This window comes from Argopecten irradians, chromosome 2 (assembly GCF_041381155.1).
Source record: "Argopecten irradians isolate NY chromosome 2, Ai_NY, whole genome shotgun sequence".
In the NCBI taxonomy this organism is placed as follows: domain Eukaryota; kingdom Metazoa; phylum Mollusca; class Bivalvia; order Pectinida; family Pectinidae; genus Argopecten; species Argopecten irradians.
The window spans coordinates 5,611,147-5,633,673 of record NC_091135.1 but is presented as its reverse complement, the minus strand read 5'-3'; the positions used below and the strand labels follow the sequence as shown (position 1 = coordinate 5,633,673).

Below are 22,527 nucleotides of genomic sequence, written 5' to 3'. Positions count from 1 at the left end.
CCTCAATTTTACAAGATGAAAGAAGAAAATATCAAATAAATATCATTATATTTAAAAATCAAATATATATAAGACAATTTTGTCGACGATATCTATGGAATTTTAAGAATGGTTGTTTATTTTAGTATACGTACTACTGAATTAATTTGACCGAAGAAGTCTACTAAGACAATCTTGTGTAAATCGATTAAAAAAAATAAACAATAAAGATATTTGAAGCGTCAAATAAGTTTAGTGAAACAAAACTTTGAGATTTTCCATGTTTCATCTTTATCACTACGTTGGAATCTATGGCGTGATCACAATAATTGGATGATGTCACTGATGAATATTCATTTATCATCTCATTGTCGTCGCGTATTTTACCTTTATAGAAAAAACCCACAACCAAAACGATTTTTTTTTCACAATTAGAAAAAGGCAGATTGTGGTAATTATATCATGGGCATCTATGAATTAACCAACCTACATTGCTAAATTTATACATGTAATTTATATACTCAGGTACCAGGACCCACCTACTCTACAGGTAAGTTATTTTACCTGTGTATAAATAGCACGTGAGGCTGTGTGATACACACCATCCCTGCTCACCTGTATTGTTAATAAACATAGCCGGATGTTTGTTACCTATATACCGCCTTTGATGATGTTACCTGCGATAACGTCCAGGTGTGTACAGGTGTGTGATGGTGTAAACCGCTACTGATACCTGTATACTGATTTGCATATTACAGGTGTGCAGACCTATACATGCTTCAGTATACAGTATACACATGATGCAGAAACTGTAGTATATATACTGTACGTATATATAGCTGATCCAAATGACGCCAGGCAGGGGAAGGGGTCGGTGTGGGAAAAAGGGGAGGGGGAAGAAGTGGAGGGGGTCCGTTTAACAGCCGATGCATGGGGGTATCAAAACATAATATAAGTCCTATTTATCTTTGTTTCTGGTCGTATTTTTTCTGAAAAAGGGACCGAGATCTGCCATCACGTGTATTTTGATACTCATGCAGTAGCTAATTTTAGATGTTCTGAGATTATGATAGCATATGTTTCTGGTGATAATTTATATACTTGCAACTTTGTAAAAATATTTAATTAAGCCTGGCACCTATACATCAAAGTTTTATAAGAACTTAAAAATCCTTGTATACATTTAGCATTCATAACCGTTCGAAACAGATATCGAGGAATTCATTTAAAAAGTATCAATGTCTCGACTACTTTCGATCGATGCTTAACATCAAAGAAATTGCTTCGTGTGTTCTTGGCATTATGTAGATCTTCGATGTACATGTGTGTGCAATACGAAAATGCAGATGTGAATATGAATTGGGCTTCATTATAATAGTAACAACAAAACAAGATTGGGTAAGATAATAAAAAAATAAACTTCCTGTGCTTGTTTAACCTAAAAAATCACTATTCTCCCATTGAAACCACGATCATGCGTTTCAAAATATTTTATATATATTTTTATTTTGAAAATGTTGATTTTTTTTACGAATACATGCACATTTTATATATATGTTCCATTCTCGGCTGATCGAGATCACTATAGCAGTTGTTTTGGAACAAAATTTATTTATAAATTAATTAATATGACTAAGAGAATAATTCATATTTGACCATTCTGTGTATTTTTAATAAATGAAAAATATCCATTGGCAATTATCTACGTCCTTGTACATTATAAATACATTTGTAATACATACTACAATATTAATTAATATTTAGATCATAATATTATAATTGAACACTAATTTAAATAATTAAAAGAAGCATATGCTTCCGTTATGTAATTTCTCCCATTCCACAACAGAGTTTATGAAAGTCATTGTGTAACACACTTGGTCCGGTATTATAAATGCCAGTAAAAGTCCTCTAACATACGCGAACAAACACAATGTTAGTCAGAAATATTGATCACTGTCAACAATGGTCCTAAACAGCCCGAATCAAACCACACAGTAGGCAGTTTAACAGTCATCGGTAAATGTTCACAGTCATTTTCTAAACAACGGCCAATTTTGACCATTCTTTGTGGCATAAATCGCATTTTTGTCCAAATAATCGAGATTGGCTGCGGGCACCTGGATAGCCAACTGTCGACTCGCCCTATCAAAGGCCCTAGCTGTCTATTTGTAGCTCAGTGACGTCACACGCACTCCCAACCTCACTCCCAGTCGGAATACAACTGCCTGCGCACGTTTTCTGCCGGTGTTTGAATTTCTATTTGGAATTAGTCCTAACTACAAACATGGAATTACTTAAAATTTGTGCAGTATGTGTGATTATGGCATTATCCCAACTCGGTAAGTAAATGTGATAAAAAGGATTTAATGAAATTTGAATGTGCTCGTAACGTACTTTTTGTCTCACCTGTAAATTAGCCTGAGTAAATACACCGGTGTGTAGAGGACGCCATTAGTATTGCAACAGTTAGCGTGGGTAACCAAAAGTTCGAATTTAAAGAAATACAACTTTGATTGTATGGTTTGTGTAGTTTGAAGTGTTGTTATTAAAGTTTATGCTGTGTCTGCTCCAAGTTACATAAAGACACGGTATGGTGTATGTATAATTTGACAAGATTATTTGCCGGAGTTGGCCATTAGAGCGGTCACACGTGTGATTTGTACAGGTAAATCCGGGTAGCCGTTCAACAAAAAGCCGGGAATGTAAATTATGCTTACTAATCGGGTTTACATCTAGTCTAAACTCTACACAGAATATCACTAAATCATGTCATACACCGTATAGGCCTACATGTACATTATTCTAAAACGAAGCGACTGTCCTTGAATGTTCACAGAAATTGCACGCATTCCCGTTCCAGCTAAATTGGCGGGCACTGCACGCATTTGTTAATATTCTTTTGTATTCTGCATAGTTCCTAGAACAGGTACCAGGGTAGCATTGCTCTTCAGAGCTCCATTTATCGAACTTGGTTTTTCTCTTGTACGTGTAGACGTGTTTGATAGTCAAAAGTTTAAATAAAAGTCGATTTACATTAAGAAATTATTAAATTCTACTCTGGGGAAAAATGGAAATAAAATATTAAATATTGATTTGGAATTAAAAAATGACTTGGTATCAAGGTAATTTAACAATAGTGTAGAAATTATTTATTGATTTTAACAATTGATTTATTCATTACCTAATTATGTCCATTACCTTATAAGGAATTCGTCATTATTGAGTCCTATATGTTGGAGGAGGCTGATGATTCAGTTTGCAGTATCATCCGACTGTATACTAATAGATATTGATCAAACTTGCTAGACAGCGGGCGTGTTTATATGTACACAGGACAGTATGATGTGACCTCATTTCTCTGAAAAAAATCTATCAACATTATGCTTCAATAATGATTACTAGTACTAGTCATTGATGAGGAATTTTAATATAGAGTTTGAGCCCACTTGTATATCATGGATTATCTGGTATGGCGTGGCCAGGTCACTTTAATTTCATAGTAATCAATGTCTATTTATAACCATCTATACATTCTAGTTTATATGTTTAAAAACTACGCCTGGCATTCCATCACCAGGAGTATAAATATTGTGACATATCAGACGTCAGTTTAATGATGGTCAAGACGACATTGAAAATGACTTGTCAAGGTAAAGTTGACAGTGATCAATTGATAGAAGTTAATCTACCAGTAACATCAGTGATTCAGTATATTTGGTGAACCGATGATCATACTACTATAGATGTAAGAAATATATATATCCCTCGACTCATGATCAGCATAAATGGAGTTGAACGACCAGTTTTGATACCTATTGTCAGTTAAAATAATGTGACTGCACCGTTAAATTTATGTAGGTGTCCTTGACAGCATGTTTCATAGATAGCACTACTACTGTACTATGAAAAGGGCAATTAAGTCACGAGTCCCATGTGCACTATTAAACAAAACAAACATATGCAATATACCATAGCCTCCAAAAACATACAGACATGCATACACACATAATCTACTCATTGCATACAGTTGAAGTGTCCATATAACTGACTGACCGTTTAAAATAGACATGAAAGCTGAGAAACCAAACCAAAGTGTTACCACATTATAACAAATTACGAATAATTACATAATACAAGCTTAAGGTAAGCTATAGTTTTTAGCCTAATTCAAAAATCTTTTCATTGTTGTAAGGATAGATTTTGTTCACCAATTAAGTTTTTAAAGAGATTTTTTAACATTATAGACTAGTTTAGCACATTTATTTGTTATAATAAATAGAGTATAAGCTACATAACTGAAGTTATTTCTGGAAAATGCACAAGTCTGTCCTTTATATAATTACCGTTAGTTTGAAATACCATATTCGCTCTACCGTTAGTTTAAAATACCATATTCGCTCAATAAGCGCTTATCAGGGATGTTAAAAAAATGGAAAATGAAGGTGCTTAATAGGACCAAATCTGGGTTAAAATTTCACAAAATCATTGCACACTGGTCTTGACCAATAAGCCATTAATTAATTTTCCAAAGAAATCCAATAGAGAAATTTTCACAATTTTCATAATTTTAGCCTTTTATAAGTCAATGATAATGAGTTAAATTGAGAGGCTTCTAAAAGGGGAAGGGCGTTTATTGTTAAGTTGAATACATGTACAGTACCGAAGTAATGTATTTGGTTACTTTCAATTTGGAATTACAAATTGGAGGAAAGCTGGAGTTCCTGGAGAACAACCATTGACCAGTGGTCAATATCTACCTGGCAAATTGTGGCAACTGCCCCACATATAATTTGAACTCGAAACCAGAGGTGCACAAGTCTTATAGGACTTCTGGTAACATATATATATGTGATAATGTCGGACATCTTGACCACTCTGTCAACACGGCCAATATTAGCTAGAAGTTAAAATATATAATTCGGATCAAAATCTTTGTTATATTGTGACTTATTCATAAACAATGGCCTATGTACACTTAGCAAAATATACATACTATGATGAACAAAATAAGGTTTGATGTATGTAACACAGCAGACAAAAGCTGTGAAAAGGGTTTTCTATTTAATATATGCAAATAAGCTTATAAGTAGCAGGAAATTGATAGTAAACTACATGGGTACACTACTCAATTTCCTGCATAAATAGATTGTCTGGTATATGATTTGGTTTTGTTGATAGACCTTCCTTTGGTTATATAACAATACATGGTACTGCATTAAGTAGGTATTTAGTCTTCCTATATAATAGGACATGTTGTTCCATATAAATTGATAAAAATCATAGCGGTAAATGTTCCAATCATTTGAAATTGAAACCTGAATCATTATTTGGCAGTGCAATGGTATTATAGCATAATTATGGAATTATATAATTATATCCCCCTGCAACACCGTTTTAATATCAAAAGGACCTAATCATTGACCGACATATACTCCTCCTAAATTACTGAAGGGATTTCAACAAATCTCTGAGGCAATAATATCTTATACAAAGTAGATGTGCTTAATTTATATTAGAACTGTAATGTGGTGTGAGGCAGGGTATACATGAAGTTGGCCAACAGATGAATTCAAAAAAGAGTGAAAGGAGTTTTAGTGATAATCAAATGTCCAGTTCTTACGTATACACACCAGTGTTGACTCCATTGATATTTATTTTTATTATTAACCCATGACCATATATATGCATGTATCAAGTGATACACCATGAATCCTCATACATACATATGAATTTATAGCTAGCTAGCACTACCATGTACATCCACTCATGGCAATAGAATTTAGGGTAGCGCTAGCTCAATAGAGAATATTTACCACACCTTGTGGCTTTTTGGGCATCTAATGTTGCATGCAGCTAAAAAGGCTGTACTGAACATCACCTCAACTTTGTCTGGCCTGTGCCTCTGATACAATGAAAACATTTTACGATAATATGAAACATATGAAATGATAAAAGAGGACTTTGATAAAACATATTAAAAGAGTATATATACGTAGCTTCAAAGTTCAGTAGGTTAATTTAATTTGCTGGAAGTATAGTCATTCATCACTCATCAGAGAAACTGGACTTGATGCTTGAGTAGCATTCAAGATTACATAGATAATATATTAAGCTCAGCTGTAATGCAAACCGTATTGGAACAGATTTTTACAGACGGGCCTAAAGCCTGAATATTGATGCATGCAAGTAGTATGTTTTAGCCAGATGTTACACATAATTTAAACTTTGTCTATGGATAGAATACATTCTTATGGTGCAACTACAGTAAATCATTGTTAAAGCATTTAAAATAGAACTTTTTAAGTGCCTAATTAACTTTTTGACATTTTTGTTTCAAGTACTAGCACTGTAGATGAAACATTATGACCTACGTAATGGGGTTGAATAGATATGCAATTTTAACACTAGTCTGCTAAAAGTGCTGGAAATTATATATCATGAAAATTTTTTTATGAATAAGGTCATGTCAAGAAGAAGAAGAAAAATGTGTGTGTGTGTGGTGTGTGGGTGGGGGGGGGGGGGGTTATTACAATTAGTATATTTGTAAAACCAGTATAATGTTTCTGAAATGCTGCTTACACTTAATGAAGAAATTTTGACTTTAAAATATAACTTGTCCAAGGGATCTGACAACATATGCATCTACAGATTTTACTGATTATGGTATTTATATAATATATAATTAATCAAAGAAAAAACCTGAATCACAGTTACATATACTAATTAAAGGGGTACAACTTTCTACTGAACAAATAAAGTACATTTTCCCTTCCAAACCAAATTAGATAGACTTGAATTTAAATTTGGTATTAATGGTTACCATGGCTTCAGGTGAACTTATCACAGCTAAAGATACATATGTATGCATACACATGCAGATGTGTATATATAGTTCTAGGTTAATAAAATATTGTTTGGTCATACGGTCATACAGGTTCATGCAGTACAAATCTCATAAATGACACAAGGTCATATCCAGATGAATGCCACACAGGTTGGTTGTCTCTTATATGGTCTTTTTCAACAGTTGAGCCACATGATCATAAAACGACACACTATAAGTACGAAGTGACATACTACATATATATTAACTTTAGGAGGTGATATCTAAATAGTTCCTTGCATCGTTGCAGGCCAGTAGCTTATTTCTGATTATTCACCAATCTGTAAAAGATCGATCCTACATCGACTTGCTCATGAATTTAGCTATAAATTAATGTAATGATCATGAAAACATAACATTTAAGATATGTCATATACTTAAACAGTAATTCTTGCACATAGTTTGAGTTTGTTATGTAGTACATATCTAATTTATATCATTAAAACATGCATGGTATTGGCTGGGGGGGTTGGGGTTTGTGGTGCTGTGACTGTGTGGGTCCGTCTGACTGACCATGCAACATTGAACATTGCTGGGCTGTAGTATGTGTTTTGATATATATATATATAAGCAGCTGATCACTAAAAAGGCAACCATTTTGACCCACCTAGGTGAAGTGATGTCACAAACCAAAACCAAATCAGTGATCACAGTGACCTTAATTAATTAGTTCTATATTTTGACCTATATAACCTCATATTTAGAAATGTTTTACAGTAAGGTAAAGACAAGCTATATTGCACATGCATGCTCAACAATTGTATGAACGGTATTATATATTGTCACCACAACAATTAAATGATGACACGACAGCGATGGCACTATTCATTGAGGTCATGATCATGTCATCGCTTGCACAAATGGCATGTTTATTAGCGACATAAAGTAGTCACAGGGTAGGAGAAAGAGTATCATTCACTGTCTAAGGGGTGCAATTGGCATTAATATTGCATAATTGGGTGTATGAGCATGTGTCGATAGATATTTGGTTGGAAATATGGTGTTACTGTACATATGTATTTTCTGATATTTGTGTGATGCATATGGCTATTTCGTATGTACAATACGGTTCACAATTACTTATTTGATTATTGCCATCTGCTTATTGAAAATGGGTTTGTTTTTACTCAGATATACCTGTAATTTATTGTTTTGAAATTTTATATGTTGTCATACATGTATACTGCTTTACCATCAAACTTTCAATGCATCCGTGGTCCGTGGTCCGTGGTCCGTCTGTAAACAATGCTTGTTATCACTATTTCTTAAAAACTGCTTCAGGGATTTTGTTCTAAACTTCACATGGAGGGTCCCCCTTGGTCCCATATTTGTGCCATACAGATTTTGAGGCTGATCGGAAAATTAAGATGGCCGCCAGGCAGCCATCTTTGATTTTGGCAGTTTAAATTTTGTTATCGATATTTCTTGAGAACTACTGAAGGGATTTTGTTCAAACTTCACATGGAGGTTACCCTTGGTCCCTAGTTGTGCCATTCAGATTTTGAGGCTGATCGGAAAAACAAGATGGCCGCCAGGCAGCCATCTTTGATTTTGGCAGTTGAAGTTTGTTATCGATATTTCTTGAGAACTACTGAAGGAATTTTGTTCAAACTTCACATGGAGGTTACCCTTGGTCCCTAGTTGTGCCATACAGATTTTGAGGCAGATCGAAATAAACAAGATGGCCACCAGGCAGCCATCTTTGATTTTGGCAGTTGAAATTTGTTATCGATATTTCTTGAACTACTGAAGGGATTTTGTTCAAACTTCACATGGAGGGTACCCTTGGTCCCTAGTTGTGCCATACAGATTTTGCGGCTGATCGGAAAAACAAGATGGCACGCCAGAGCAGCCATCTTTGATTTTGGTAGTTGAAGTTTGTATCGATATTTCTTGAGAAAATGCTGAAGGGATCTTTTGTTCAAACTTCACATGTAGAGGTTACCCTTGGTCCCTATTTGTTCCATATTGCATTTTGAGTTGATAGGAAAAACGAGATGGCTGCCAGGCGGCCATCATGGATATTTGAATAGTTAAGGTTTGATATCCCCATTTCTCAAAAAGTGCAGAAGGGATCTTTCTCAAATTTTCAATATTATAGGTTCTCCTAGGGCCCTTGTTGTGCATATTGCATTTTTGGGACCAATCGGTGAACAAAATGGCTGCCAGGCCGCCATCTTGGATTTTCAATAGTTGAAAGTTTGTTATGGCTATTTCTCAGATAGTGTACTGAAGGGATCTGTCTGAAATTTCATATGTAGGTTCCCCTAGGAACCTAGTTGTGCATATTGCAATTTGCGGACCGATCGGTGAACAAGATGGCTGCCAGGCCGCCATCTTGGATTTTGATAGTAAAAGTTTGTTATGGCTATTTCTCAGATAGTACTGAAGGGATCTGTCTGAAATTTCATATGTAGGTTCTCCTAGGGACCTAGTTGTGCATATTGTGATTTGGGACCGATTGATCAACAAGATGGCCGCCAAGGAGTCATCTTGGATTTTGATAGTTGAAGTTTGTTACCGCTATTTCTCAAAAGGTACTGAAGCGATCTGTCTCAAATTTTATATGTAGTATGTTTGAAAAAGTTTAAAAAGTAGAGAAAAGATCCATCTTTCTTTTGTCAGATATAGATCATTCTTTGGTGGGTGCCAAGGTAGTGGGCCTTTAAGCTTCTATAGCTATATATAGCTTAATTGATGTCAGTGATTTTTCTCCTTACATAATTGGGGTCGGTAAACGACCCCATTCCCAATGCCAATCCCCCAGTTTGTTCCCAGTTACCATGAAAAATTCCCAAATCAAATCTCCAAAAATCAAACAAAACCCGAAAACCTCTCTCCTCGTCGTTTAATTTAAATACAAACTACTTTGAAACTGTTGTGATGGCCGTCACCTTTTCTTAAAATGAAACAGTTTACTGTTTTACAATATCTAATCACTTATCATACCATATTCAGAAATGGGTAAGTTTTTCCCAAAATTGCCCTTTTTTGCGATTAAAAATTCCCAATTTGTTACAAAAACTTTTCCCAAAATACCCTGAAAAATCACTGGATGTCTATCACATAAAAAAGTTAGCCTGTGTCAAAAACTGACGATATATATGTTAATAAGGATTGTTTAGTTGAAATCTGTAATTCTAAAAAAGGCATCATTGGTCCTTCACTCATTCAGATCAGCAACCAATTTAGAATTATCTTCCAAAAGTTTAATACAATGCCACATTATTTAGAAGTTTAATACAATGCCACATTATTTAGATACAACTAACCACAGTATACTAATAGGATGGAAACCATCAAGGCAACTGGGAAGAAACACAAGAAAGGCTATATATTATTCTGTTAGACGTATGTTATATTCATTGTTTGGTAGTAAGTTCATAATGTATTTACCATATTTGACCTAATAAGCGCCCACATCCCTTCAGCATCCCTTCCCCTTTTTAGATTTCAATTTCACTTACTTTGAATTAATGACAGACTGAAAATATCAAAACTGTGTTGGCTTTCTTACCAATTTCTTTTGAAGATTGATTTATGGCTAACATTGCTTAGAAGAATGATTTTATGAAAGGCAAGTACATGCAAATTTGTTTCTATTAAGCGCCTCCTGATTTGCATCAATTTTTAAGCGCCCTGAGTGCTTATTGGGTCGAATATAGTATTTTTGTAATGAAAACATCTTGATACACCTGCATATACCGTATTCGACCCAATAAGCGCACAGATCGCTTAAAAATTGATAAAAATGAAATGGTGCTATTAAGTCAAAATTATTGCAAATCTATACCGTTTTATGTAATTTTGGTCCTTATTTATGCCTGGGCAATTGAAATTGAGGCCTCAAAAAGGGGAGGGGCCCTTATAGGGACATGGGCGCTTATTGGGGCGAATACGGTAGGTACTTGTTTGGCTGATTAGTTAAAGCTTACAATAATATGAGTGCTTGTAGTAGAGAATAGAGATAGAATCTTGAGTGTTGAAACACAGACCAGATCACTATTGATCATATTACTGATAAAGGATCGGAATGTACCTTATATGGAGATACTTGTATAATTGTATGTATATATGTTATAAGGTGTTTGCAGGGATTTAAAAAAACAGAAGAGATAAAAAGATAGATAGTGGTGTTCCGATTAATCGAGGTCGTTGAAAATCATTGGTTAAAGGTGTTTGATGAATTAATCGAGTAAGAAATTTGTAATCGAGTTTTGTCATAATTTTCGACAGCATCATAATCCAAAGTATAAAGTTAGCTGATCAGTAAAAATGCAAAAATATTATAGCCAACTTGTTAAAATCATTCCCTTGTGTGTGGTTGTAATTTTTTGTCACTCATCATTTGAAGAGCGCATATAGCACTACGTAGTTATGTAAACATTCAGATGAACATGATTTTTGATGAAACTTATTATAAGCGACATGACAACATGATACAGTAGCACAGAGAGGCCGCACGATCGTAAGCCTTTGAAGGAAATTTTATATGAGACTTGTATATGCATCAAGGAAAAAAAATAATCAATTTTAAAATTAATTGATCATTGATTGGTTAAATAAAACTGATGATCGACCATGAAATTTCAACCTATTGCCAACACTACTAATAGCAGCATCAGAATCTCCTCTTTACCTTTATTTAGAATTAAATTGTTAATTAAAAACATTGTTCTATATATTTTACATGTGTTCACCTTGTATATGAATTTCTTTTTCTGTATTTCAGGGCTCTCCAATGCTGAAACTCGTATGTTAGTGGCAGGGGATCCCCAGGAGATTATATGTGAACCCGGGATTACTGTGGCTGGTCTCTTAACTGGCAATGTTCATCTGTTAGTGAAGCATAATGAGAATGGAAATGACGATGTTGTGTTTAGAAATATTAACCATCTGTTAGAAGCAAAATATCCAGAAGCACAGTATAAAATGAAACTGATTACTGTTAAATCTATGGCAAGTTTCCATTACAATTTCACGGGTAAGTATATCACATAATATGCCATGTATAATTAAATTTGGTAGACAAATATAAAAAAGTGCAGCAGAACTTGACAAAAAATATCATTGCATACCCTTCAAATAATTGTCAGACAAAGATTGTCGTTTGATGTAATTGAACCCTTTTACAAGATAATGTGAAATATAAAAACATGTATATCATTACTTTTTTTGCAAATTGCAGATTCTCAATTTTGCAATTTTATAAATGACTATATAAATTCCAAAAGGCTTATGGGCCTTGCTTAAACTATAAGAGAAAAGGACACTTTTTCATGTAGAACTGTTACTTTAGATATCTTTTGATCATGAGTATTTTGTGCCAAGATATGAAGCAGTAAGTTCATTTCCAGAGTTCTTCAATGATTTGGAATGAATACTATAATTATAACATATATATATATAGCTTCTATCTAATATATGATGTGTACAATGAATTTAGTCTGTTGAGAAGTTTCTAGACAGTCACATTATTTTATATATTTTACAGCTCTGAAACCTAGTGATTCTGGTGTTTGGCAGTGTGTCACAGAAATTGATCAAATCAAGTCATACTACAAGAACGTAACATTCCATGTGGAACCAGCGCAAGGTAATTATAAGTAACAGACACAAGCACCACCCAAAGTCTTCAATATTGTCTCCAGATTTGTCGTTTAACTTGATATTGGGACAACGTAAACGCAATCACTGATGAGACTTTATATAGACTTTATGAAGCCTGTTGCATAACTATATACATATTGGAAATTTTGATCATTCGGGACCATCCAGCGTCCCAGGGCTCTGTTCCGTCTTAATGCTGGTGTTATTGGTCGTGGCACAATGCTGACATATATGGCCAACTCCTGCCTACGGATAATCATGGTAACTATCTGGCCGTCCTCCGATCGCGACAACACAACGGAATGTGCCGTATGGATAACTGATTGCATGAAGCATTACAATTTGTGTCTGTCTCTAAATGACTATTTCACAGAGGAATAAAGTGTTAATTCGGATGTCCACGGATAGTCATGATGTCAAAATCTGCAGTTGTGCAAACAATACGAAGAAATATTGACCTGGATCACTTAATTCCGTTTGATTAACTTATTTTCCGCATAAGTTGTTCATTTACTGGTGGAAAAATAGTGAAAGAAATAATGTTGTTGTTAGAAATGTTCTGTCCTGGTTTGTGCACCAGATTGTCTTTCTTTGTGTTTCAAATTCTAGAAGCAGTTTTGGTTAGGTAGATAGAAATGATTGTCTAGCAGTGATACAGTGCTTTATCCATGAATGTGTGAAAGGGGCTTAACAGTAACGTACATGCTGTATGCAAGATATGCAATCACATGTTTGTGTTGGCGGTAACCTTTGATCATTGTTTAAATATGTACTATTTTGGCACAGATGTTGGCAGTGTGGAACTGACTCTAACCAAGGTCAAAGGGGGAAAAGAGACGAAACTGGTCCATCAAGATGGCGATGCAGGTCCTACCTCATCTTCTGTCACATTACTGAGTGGAGTATACACATTGAGCTGCATGGCTGAGAGTGGCTACCCTAAACCCGGATACAAACTCTACAGGGACGGCAACTTAATCAGCACTGATAACAGCGTCACCTTGAACCTGACCACAGCCGATACCAACATCGGCTGCAAGGTTGCTGTCCCCCGCCCGGAATTCAATGAACACACCGTGATGTTTAACCTCAAAGTTAAAAATGGTAAATTGATCATGCAATCACAGCTTAAATTCACTAGTATTGGTATTAATACACTATGTTTCCAAGTTTTACATTTTGCATTTATCATATAAGGGAGTTGCTTATTCAAGATATCAGAATATTAACTCTCTGTTTAGGCACTATATTTTATAGCGGAGCTATTATGATATGTAGTATGTTGTAGCTAGATAGCTTCAATGAATGTAGACGAAGGAACAACTGATCACCACACTATATAGATAGAGTTAAAGTTAGGGGATAAACAATTTCCACAATGTGTGACTGTTCATGTTTATATATCTAAATTCATGTTAGTTGATTTTCAAATTTTGAGAAAACTTTAAAATTCAAAAATGAACAAACCCAAGTTTGATAAACATGATGAACAACAGTCGCCTGTTGAAGGACCTGTGTTTATATTATTTCTGGCTTCTATGGCTTCAATGTGTGAATAAAAGAGGGGGGATAAAACATCACCTACTAATACTTCAATCCTTGTTATATCGTGTGTGTGTAAGATTTTCCCAAACAAAAATAATTCTTGCTTTACCGTATCATTAATCCCCTTTCGGCCATTTTTTACCTGGAATAACGTACGTTGGTTCAGGTAAGTTACACATCAGTTATAACCTCATACGATAAGTAATTGTACATGTGTGGTAAAGTCTCCAGTGAATCAGATAATAGTTATCTGCCCATCATCATCAGATGGTGGGCTATTCAAATCGCCTTTTGTCCGTGGTCCGTCTGTCCCTCTATCCTTCTGTCTGTTAACAATTCTTGTTGGTGCTATTTCTCATAAAGGATTGAAGGGATCTGTCTCAAATTTCACATGCAGGTTCCCATAGGGCCCTTGTTGTGCATATTGCATTTTGGGACCAATCAGTCAGCAAGATGGCCAATAGGCCACAATCTTGGATTTTGATAGTTGAAGTTTGTTACCGCTATTTCTCAGAAAGTACTGAAGGGATCTTTCTCAAATTTCATATGTAGTTGTAGTTAAAGACTGAAAAGCAGAGAAAATATCCCACTTTCCATTGTCAAACATAGATCATTCTTTGGTGGGCACCAAGATCCCTCTGGGATCTCTTGTTAAAAATTGAAAGGTAAAGCGAATGCTAATTAGTGTTTCTGTGTTTTTTCAACTCTTGGGAGATAGGGACAGTAGTATTTGCTTCCTCTTCTTTGGTTTTGAGTGTGGGAAAAGTTCAGCTAAATTTTATTGTAGCTATCACAAATGTTCAAAAGAACCTATTGAAGATTAATTGACCTACAAGTGTGTACTTTACAGTAATTGATGCTAATATTAATTATTTGCAGTCGATCCTAAAATCAATTGTAAATCTGCAAATGCTGAAGTGGCCGGTGGACGGGCAGTCATGAATTGTACAGTTGTTGCTGAAGACGTGACCTGCTCCAAAGTGCAGTGGAAATCTGGAACAACCAATGACACCTATAAACACACTGGGTCAAAGGTCAGAGGGTTTGACCTCAGCTGTCAGGTAAATGTAACACAAGTTATTAAACAAATTGTCATTGAACAACAATTTACCATATTCGACCCAATAAGCTCCCAGGGCGTTTCAAAAATTGAAAAATGAAAAGGTGCAAATATGATGAAATTATTGCAATCTATACAGTTTTGTGCACTTTTTATACACTTTATATATGCCTGGGCAATTTGAGGCCTCAAAAAGGTGGAGGGGCGCTTATACTAGGATCATGGGCGCTTATGGGGTTGAATACAGTCAGTGGTTGAGGGTTTCTTTTGGTGATAATTTTTCCTAGCTATTCAATTGCTTGTACTTTGATTTAAGTATTTTAAGAATCATACATTCATGTTTATTCTTCATCTGGTAATTTTCTTCAAACTTTGGATACTGCTGTATTACAAGCAATTTGTGTAACTTGTTGTAAAGTTGATGTCTGGTGACTTATCATAGAACTTGTGTTTTGTAGAAATGCTGAAATATCAAGTATTGTGATAAGAAAACTCAAAATGGGACAAAATAAAATCACAATACTGCAGAAACATATTCTAAAGAAAATAATTCATATACAGTGCCTCAAAAGCAGGGCTAACTATCAACAGATCTCGGATCCTTTCATGGGCCTTTCACCTCATTATGTTCTGAGGGACTGTTATTCTGAAACTTAAAATATATCGATGTACGATTAGGGTTGAATTTTAATGCAGATTTGGTTTGATAATGCAATTTTAGTAAATATCTGTAATAACACCGAAATTGTTGTCTGTCTTTTGTAGAGTAATGGAAAGAACAGCGTCTGGAGTGCATTGGAAGTAAGAAACCTGAATGAACAACATTTTGCTGATTCTTACTTCATTCTGATCACGGACAATGCTGATGGAACCTACCAGATACAAGAACCTCTCAGGATCCTGCGTAGTAAGTAGGAATACTGTATTGAAATGAGAACTGCATTCCAAGCAGAATCAAATTCTTTTTCATAACCGCTGGCCAGAATTTAACAAATTTGACTGGTAGCAACCTTATGGGCTACTGACTGAAAATTGTACAAATGGTCGGGCTGACCACTTGGATGCCTGAGGGGCGGGGCCAAAAGGGGTTAAATTGGCTATTTTCATATAAATGACTTCTTCTCTGAAACTAAGCATGGGATAGCACTCATAATGCAATAGTAACATCCATATAGGGGGGATTCAAAATTGTACAAAGGGTTTGACTGATCCTCCGGGGGCCTGAGGGGCGGGGCTTTTAGCAATGAGGAGGACAATTATATATACCTATCAGCAATCTTCTAGTCTTTTACTGTGTAATGGAATTAAAAGTTGTCTGTCATTCCAATATTATAGCCAGATCAAATATACCTCCAATCATTATTTTTATTATGATGGCTGTCTGTCATTCATATAGCCCCTATCATAGATGGCTGAGTGGTTAATGTGATTGTTTTTCCACTTCTAAACCTAACTTTTAGGTCCATGATGTAAATAAGATTATGTAATGTGTTATTCTTTCACTGTGTATATAGCTATCCTTCATCAATCTTTGGCTTGAGATGGTTGTTGATTAAAGTTATTGTTTGTTGATGTTCAACCAGCAGAAATTTAATTGACTGCCTGCAGATCTTCTTTTTTTTTTTTTATATGAACATGTTCAAATTTTGATGCGTTGTTATGAATGTAAACAATATATCGATTTTGATAAGAATAAGAGTAAGGTCAGCCTGGTGTTTTATCCTATTGACTTGTCCAGCATGTCAACAATATTTTGATGAAATAAAACATACTGATTTCTTTGTTTCAGAGCCTGGTGCGTTGAATGGAGCAGCAGAAATGGTACCTTTGGGATCCCTGACACTTGTGGCAGTGGTAACCCTGCTGAAACTGTTTCTGTAGTGTTAGAGCTCAGTAGTACAAGGAAAGACCATTATTATGAGAATCAACGTGATTTGGTTGTCATTATGAAGGATGTGACTAAAGAAATGGAAAGACCGGACTAGTGAAGTAATTTAAATCCGAGTGAATGAAAGCGTGAATACAGAGAACATCTAAGATAGGTGTCTATGTATTTGATATGTGAGCTCCGGAAAAGGTAGACTTGTTTTAAGTGTTAAAATGTAGCTGTGCAAGTATTGAGATGAATATGCAGCGACTAATTTATAGGATTTAGCCTGGACAGGCTTATTATATCACCGACATGAACACGTCTGGGAACTCCCATAAGAAATGTAAAAACCTGCTTCACAGCTACGGAGAAAGACCAAAAATATTTAGTTTTCCAGCAGGAGGGGAAATGTTGATCAAAGATGTACAAAGGGAGGTAACACCTATTAGGACTGGTTATGCGGATCAAAATTGTAACTGGTAGCTGTTTCCTGTATCTAAACTCCACGATTCAGGCCCCAGAAAAATTTAGTCCCTGAAATTTTTCTGATTAATTTTAACACTCAAATTGATTTATTGGCGTTTTATAGTTGGTAGTTCAAAGAGACACTATTGATAAATGATTTTTTTTTCTTTCATGAGAATTTTAGCTTTGGATCCAGATATGAGCAGAAATCCAATTTTCTTTATAAAGCGTCCTAATGGAAACATTGGTTTCAGTAGAGTAGAGACTAACCATGTTATCATTCCTATGCATTTATTGTCACTACGAGAGAACAGTATGAATGAGACGAATCGGTTTTCATCACGAAATTGTCCAACTGTTTTAATCATGTACAAAAATGGCCACGAACTTAATCAAACAAAAGTATATTTACATAAAATATTTTTAACATTGTAAAATTAATTTAAGATTAGGAAAAAAAAAAACATCAGCTTTATTAAAACTTTAAAAATTCAATATATTCACATGACAATTCAATGCACCATTTAAACTCTTATTCCGAATTTGCATATTTCAGAGTTATCTGCACTTGCGGGTAGGTATTGATTGTGACGTCATGTGTTTGCAAGTGTAACATTATACTTTTTGGAGAAAACGTGGTGAATTGCGCTCACAAAATAATGACGTAACAATCGATACCTAACACTGTAATATGCAAAGACGGAATAAAGCAAGAATCATATTTTAGATATATCAATATGATCTCCTTATATGCATGAATTAAATTTAAGCAGTTCAATAGCTAAAACAAGTCTTTGCTCAAGCTTAAGATTGGTTGTAAGTTTTGACAAATTTTCTTTGTAAATGGCTATGTTTTTCTTAATCATGATTTTGTATATTTATGATTAGAAGTCCGACTCCAAGTCCCATATGTCAAGTTGTTAAGAACCCTCTGTATGTTTTGTGTGGAGTGGGGTCGTAGTGGGATAATCCCGCAGGCTGTCAAGAGCTGTATGAAAAATTTGAAAAAATGATATGTATGTATGAATGTGTTTGAGTTGGTGTGAGTTTGATGTATACTTCACTACAAGAGAATGATACCTTAGTATACCTAGGAAATTTGGTTTTGTTATACCTCTCAAAGCAAAGGATTTCTTTATCATTATTTTGTCCCACACACACGACTGTCCTTTCTCAGGCTGTAAATAACGCAAGGGAGGTCAAGTTCGCTGTGGAACATACTAAGTACTTAAACCAGTGATTGTAAATAGAACTTTCAATCCTGCAGAAATCTTCATTTTATTGTACCAGTTTGACTATTTGTCTGTTCAAACCCTTAGTAGTGGAAAAACAATTTTCCTTAGTGCATATTTTTGCGATAAGATTCTGATTCTGCAATATTACTTACCAGGTACTGAAATAGAACATATGTATACTTTGGTTTAGAAGACATGAGCTTTAATTCTCAGCTTGATTTATTTTCCCCCTTTTTCAACTAATAGGGTGACAGGTATTGTTGCCTTTAATGTGTAGAAATGTGAACTAATGAAATTAAAAATTGGATGGAGGCTTTTCTGGAACATATTTACCCGACTTACCAGACTGATTGTGTTTCTGCTATTATAATCATTATCTGATAACGGTATTGTGTATTGATGTCCTAGATAACTTTGCTGCAGTTAATTACAGATTAATGTTTCTTTAATTTGTGCCATAAATAATAGAATTAACTGGAATTTGTGGTGAAAAGAAGATCAAAATAGGTCGGTGAAGTAATATGACATGAAATAGTTTAATTAATAGTACTAGAGGGTAGGGTGAGTTAAAAATTAGAAAAACAAGCTAGAGAGTAGTGATATATGTATGCGGATGATTGCTGTGCCTTAAAAGGAAACTACTTTACTTAATGTAAAATAAATGCCTTTTGATTTTCTTTGCTTAAAAAGTGATTTGTTACAACCAGCGTTCTCTAGATCTACTTCTTTCAGATCAGTTTTAACAGTGAAAAAATGTCAATTCCGGAGAATTTTCATCATTATTGGCAACTTCCAGATTATATATACGCGTTTAAAGAAAAGTTCTGCTTAAAATAAGGTATATATGCACCAAATGTTTACATTATTATATTCGTTTTGCCAAGTGCTTTTCAAGATTCATTCCATAGATATATAAAAATTTAATACAATATTCATATTCCTAATTATTTGAATTTTTGCTTCATTAAAAGTAACTATATGTATCTTTCACAATTATAAATAGACTCCTTTTATTTCACACACCATCTCAAAATGTAATACGCATAGTGAATTTGTACATATGTGTGAATGTGTATTATTATAGCTCTATCATTTAACACGTTAACTGTATGTGATAACAGTGTCATGTCAACATTCTAAAAGAACAATTGTACATGTGAAGAATTCTGTGAAATATTGTGGCTAAATGGATATGTCCCAATCAAAAAGACTCTTTCAGTGGAATATTAGTATATTGGAGACTATTGTTGTACGTGAAGTTGTTTTTTTTTGTTTATATTTAGTAACTGTGTTTGAAGTAGCAGCAGCTTTTCCTAACTGTAAATAACAGAATTGTGGTTTTAATTACATGTATACTGTACATTTATTATTCATCGTTCAGAAACTTGATAGATATTACTGATACCATGATTTTTATGTAACAGACATTCATCCATTTCATCGTCATCATTATCACCCATAATCATCATCCTTGTCTGTGTTTCTCATAAAATATATTAGTGTTGTCAGCGAGAGTGTTGTGTAACCATGGTAACTGTGTCAGATTGTATGTAAACCTGATGTTACCTGCTGGTATCCATAGCAACTGATATTTCCTAGATGTTTTAAACAGTTTTTATACATAACATAAAAATACAATAAACAAAATCTTAAAAAATGAATTTTGAGAATTTATCAAAAAAAAAAGTGCTTTTGGTCTGGGAAAAAATATGAAAAAAAAATTGATCATAAAAAAGAAGTGTTTTTGGTCTGGAAAAATATGAAAAAATTTAGAGAAGAATTATACATTAAAAAAACCTTCAGTCATCGGGTTATGCAATATGGAACACTGATATTAATGCAATTTTTTTTGTGAAAATGAGTTTTTAACAATGCAAGACTGCATTTTTTATTTAGATTTTTAAAGGCAATATGTTATTGGAAGAAACAGCATGTAATATAAGGGAACAATCTTAGCTAGCTAGCTAGGAGATAGGATCGCCCATAATATAACTGTACATATAATTGTATCTCAGTATACCTATAAGTGTTGTATACGCTATAATGGATCCATGTTTGTCTAGTCATCTTATTTCAGTATAATCCAGACAAAAACCATTTAGTGACCAGACGTTATTCAGTAGCCTACCTGTAAATAGATATTGTGAAAAACTATTTATAGCATTTTAATATCCAGTGATAATAAATGAACCAACATGTAAACTGTTTTCAATATTTTGGGCGATTCTATCTCCGTAAGCACACCAAGTTTAGATTTAAAATTCCAGGGGTATTTCACAGAAGTAAATGTGTCAGGCGTAACATTTTCTTGACTTTACGGTCCTGTAACAAATAAACGGTTGTTCATATTCAATCTCCACAACAACTCATTATGGCTTTATGAAATTCGAACAAAATGTTTCTCCACCTTTTATTACTAAATAATTGGCGATTTCCCTGATACCAAGTATAAGTTTATATCTTGTTCACATATTTTGATACCTTTATGGGTGATTCTTTGAAAAAATTATATCTTATTAATTAAAAACTAGCTACAACATTAAGAAATGATATGGTGTATAGCATTAAGTGTGTCCACATGTAAGAATTATACTTGGTGTAAGGCTGGTTACCAATTTACCTGTTATATTTACCTGTAAGTCATGTTCTACTGGAGTTTGATCTGTTACTCGATTCAGGAAGACTCATATTTAGCTTAAAACTGTTTAGTTCTGAATGTTGAATTTTATTGTTGATTCCATGCTTCTTTGATTTGTAAGAAAATCAGAATAATAAAACAAATCACAAACAAAGCTTGACTACTGTTATATATAAACCAATCACAAATTCGAGATGTCTTTTGCTGTATACAGCTAATCAGAAACTAGAATATCTCGTGTTGTAAACAGCCAATCACGGATGTCTCTTGCTATTACAAACTACAATTTTAAGTTTGTAGATGCTGGTGTTATAATATACAGCCAATTACAAACTAAATTTTAAGTTAATGAACTTAATGCACAACCACGAGTTCAATTGCCTATAAGCAATGTGTCTGACTAGACTGAAGATCAGGTTAAAAGTATAGAATCAAACACAAAATCTGTGTTTCGTGACACAAACAACAACTATATTTATTACTTTAACGTACTTGTTCGACAAATTTCGTCGTTCTGCAGGTAGGACGTTAGAATTGTACCTGCTGCCCCTATTGCATGATCTTAAAAGGCGACTAAATTTAGGATCTTATCTATTCTCTTCTTCCTAACTAACTTTATCTTTGCTAATGCCTCCCTTGGCACCGCCTCACTTTTGGCCTTGAGTTGAGCGCTCGCCACTGTGAGGAAGGCTCTGGATTCTGTCCCCTGGCCGAGACACACTAAAGTCTAAAAGTGGTAGTTTCTGCTCCTGCTTAATGCTCAGCATACAGGGAGTGGGGCGACTGGTTCGCCCGTTGTCAGTATAATATGACTTGGTGGGGTGTGTTGCTTGGTGTCTTCGACGGCATGCTTCAGTGATATAGCACTATAAAAAGGGCAACAGTTCATATATACAAGAGGATACAACATGAATATACCGCAGTCTCCCAAAACACGCACCTCGCACAACATACACGCAACACACCACAGGGACCTGGCACGAAAAATTTTAACCAACAGTTTATATATATATATATATATATTATAGTGATACTATAATATTTATATGTATACTGTCGGTTAAAATATTTTCGTGCCAGGTCTCTGTGCAACACATCGCATACATGGGAGGCCGTCCTTACAAGACCATAGCTGTTAATAGGACTTTAATTAATCAAACAAACAAACGAACGAACACATACAAACAACTAATAATGTCTCCTATTATTAACATGTTTAAGCAATCAAAGTACATTGTA

General features: G+C 34.5%; 1 protein-coding gene across 1 annotated transcript; it reads left to right on the top strand.

The window, feature by feature from the left end:
* Window positions 1–1,964: 1,964 nt before the first annotated feature.
* On the top strand, window positions 1,965–21,442 carry LOC138314243 (uncharacterized). Its single transcript, XM_069254475.1, has 7 exons — window positions 1,965–2,321; window positions 11,598–11,849; window positions 12,360–12,461; window positions 13,262–13,579; window positions 14,900–15,081; window positions 15,846–15,987; window positions 16,870–21,442. Exons 1-7 carry the CDS (start codon window positions 2,267–2,269, stop codon window positions 16,959–16,961), a joined length of 1,143 nt encoding a protein of 380 aa, XP_069110576.1. The 5' UTR covers window positions 1,965–2,266; the 3' UTR covers window positions 16,962–21,442.
* Window positions 21,443–22,527: the final 1,085 nt, after the last annotated feature.

Coding starts and splice junctions, on each gene's coding strand:
- LOC138314243 (XM_069254475.1), top strand. CDS start 2,267: ATGGAATTACTTAAAATTTGTGCAGTATGTGTGATTATGGCATTATCC. Junction 2,322..11,597: donor TATGGCATTATCCCAACTCG/GTAAGTAAATGT, acceptor TCTGTATTTCAG/GGCTCTCCAATGCTGAAACT. Junction 15,082..15,845: donor GGTTTGACCTCAGCTGTCAG/GTAAATGTAACA, acceptor TGTCTTTTGTAG/AGTAATGGAAAGAACAGCGT.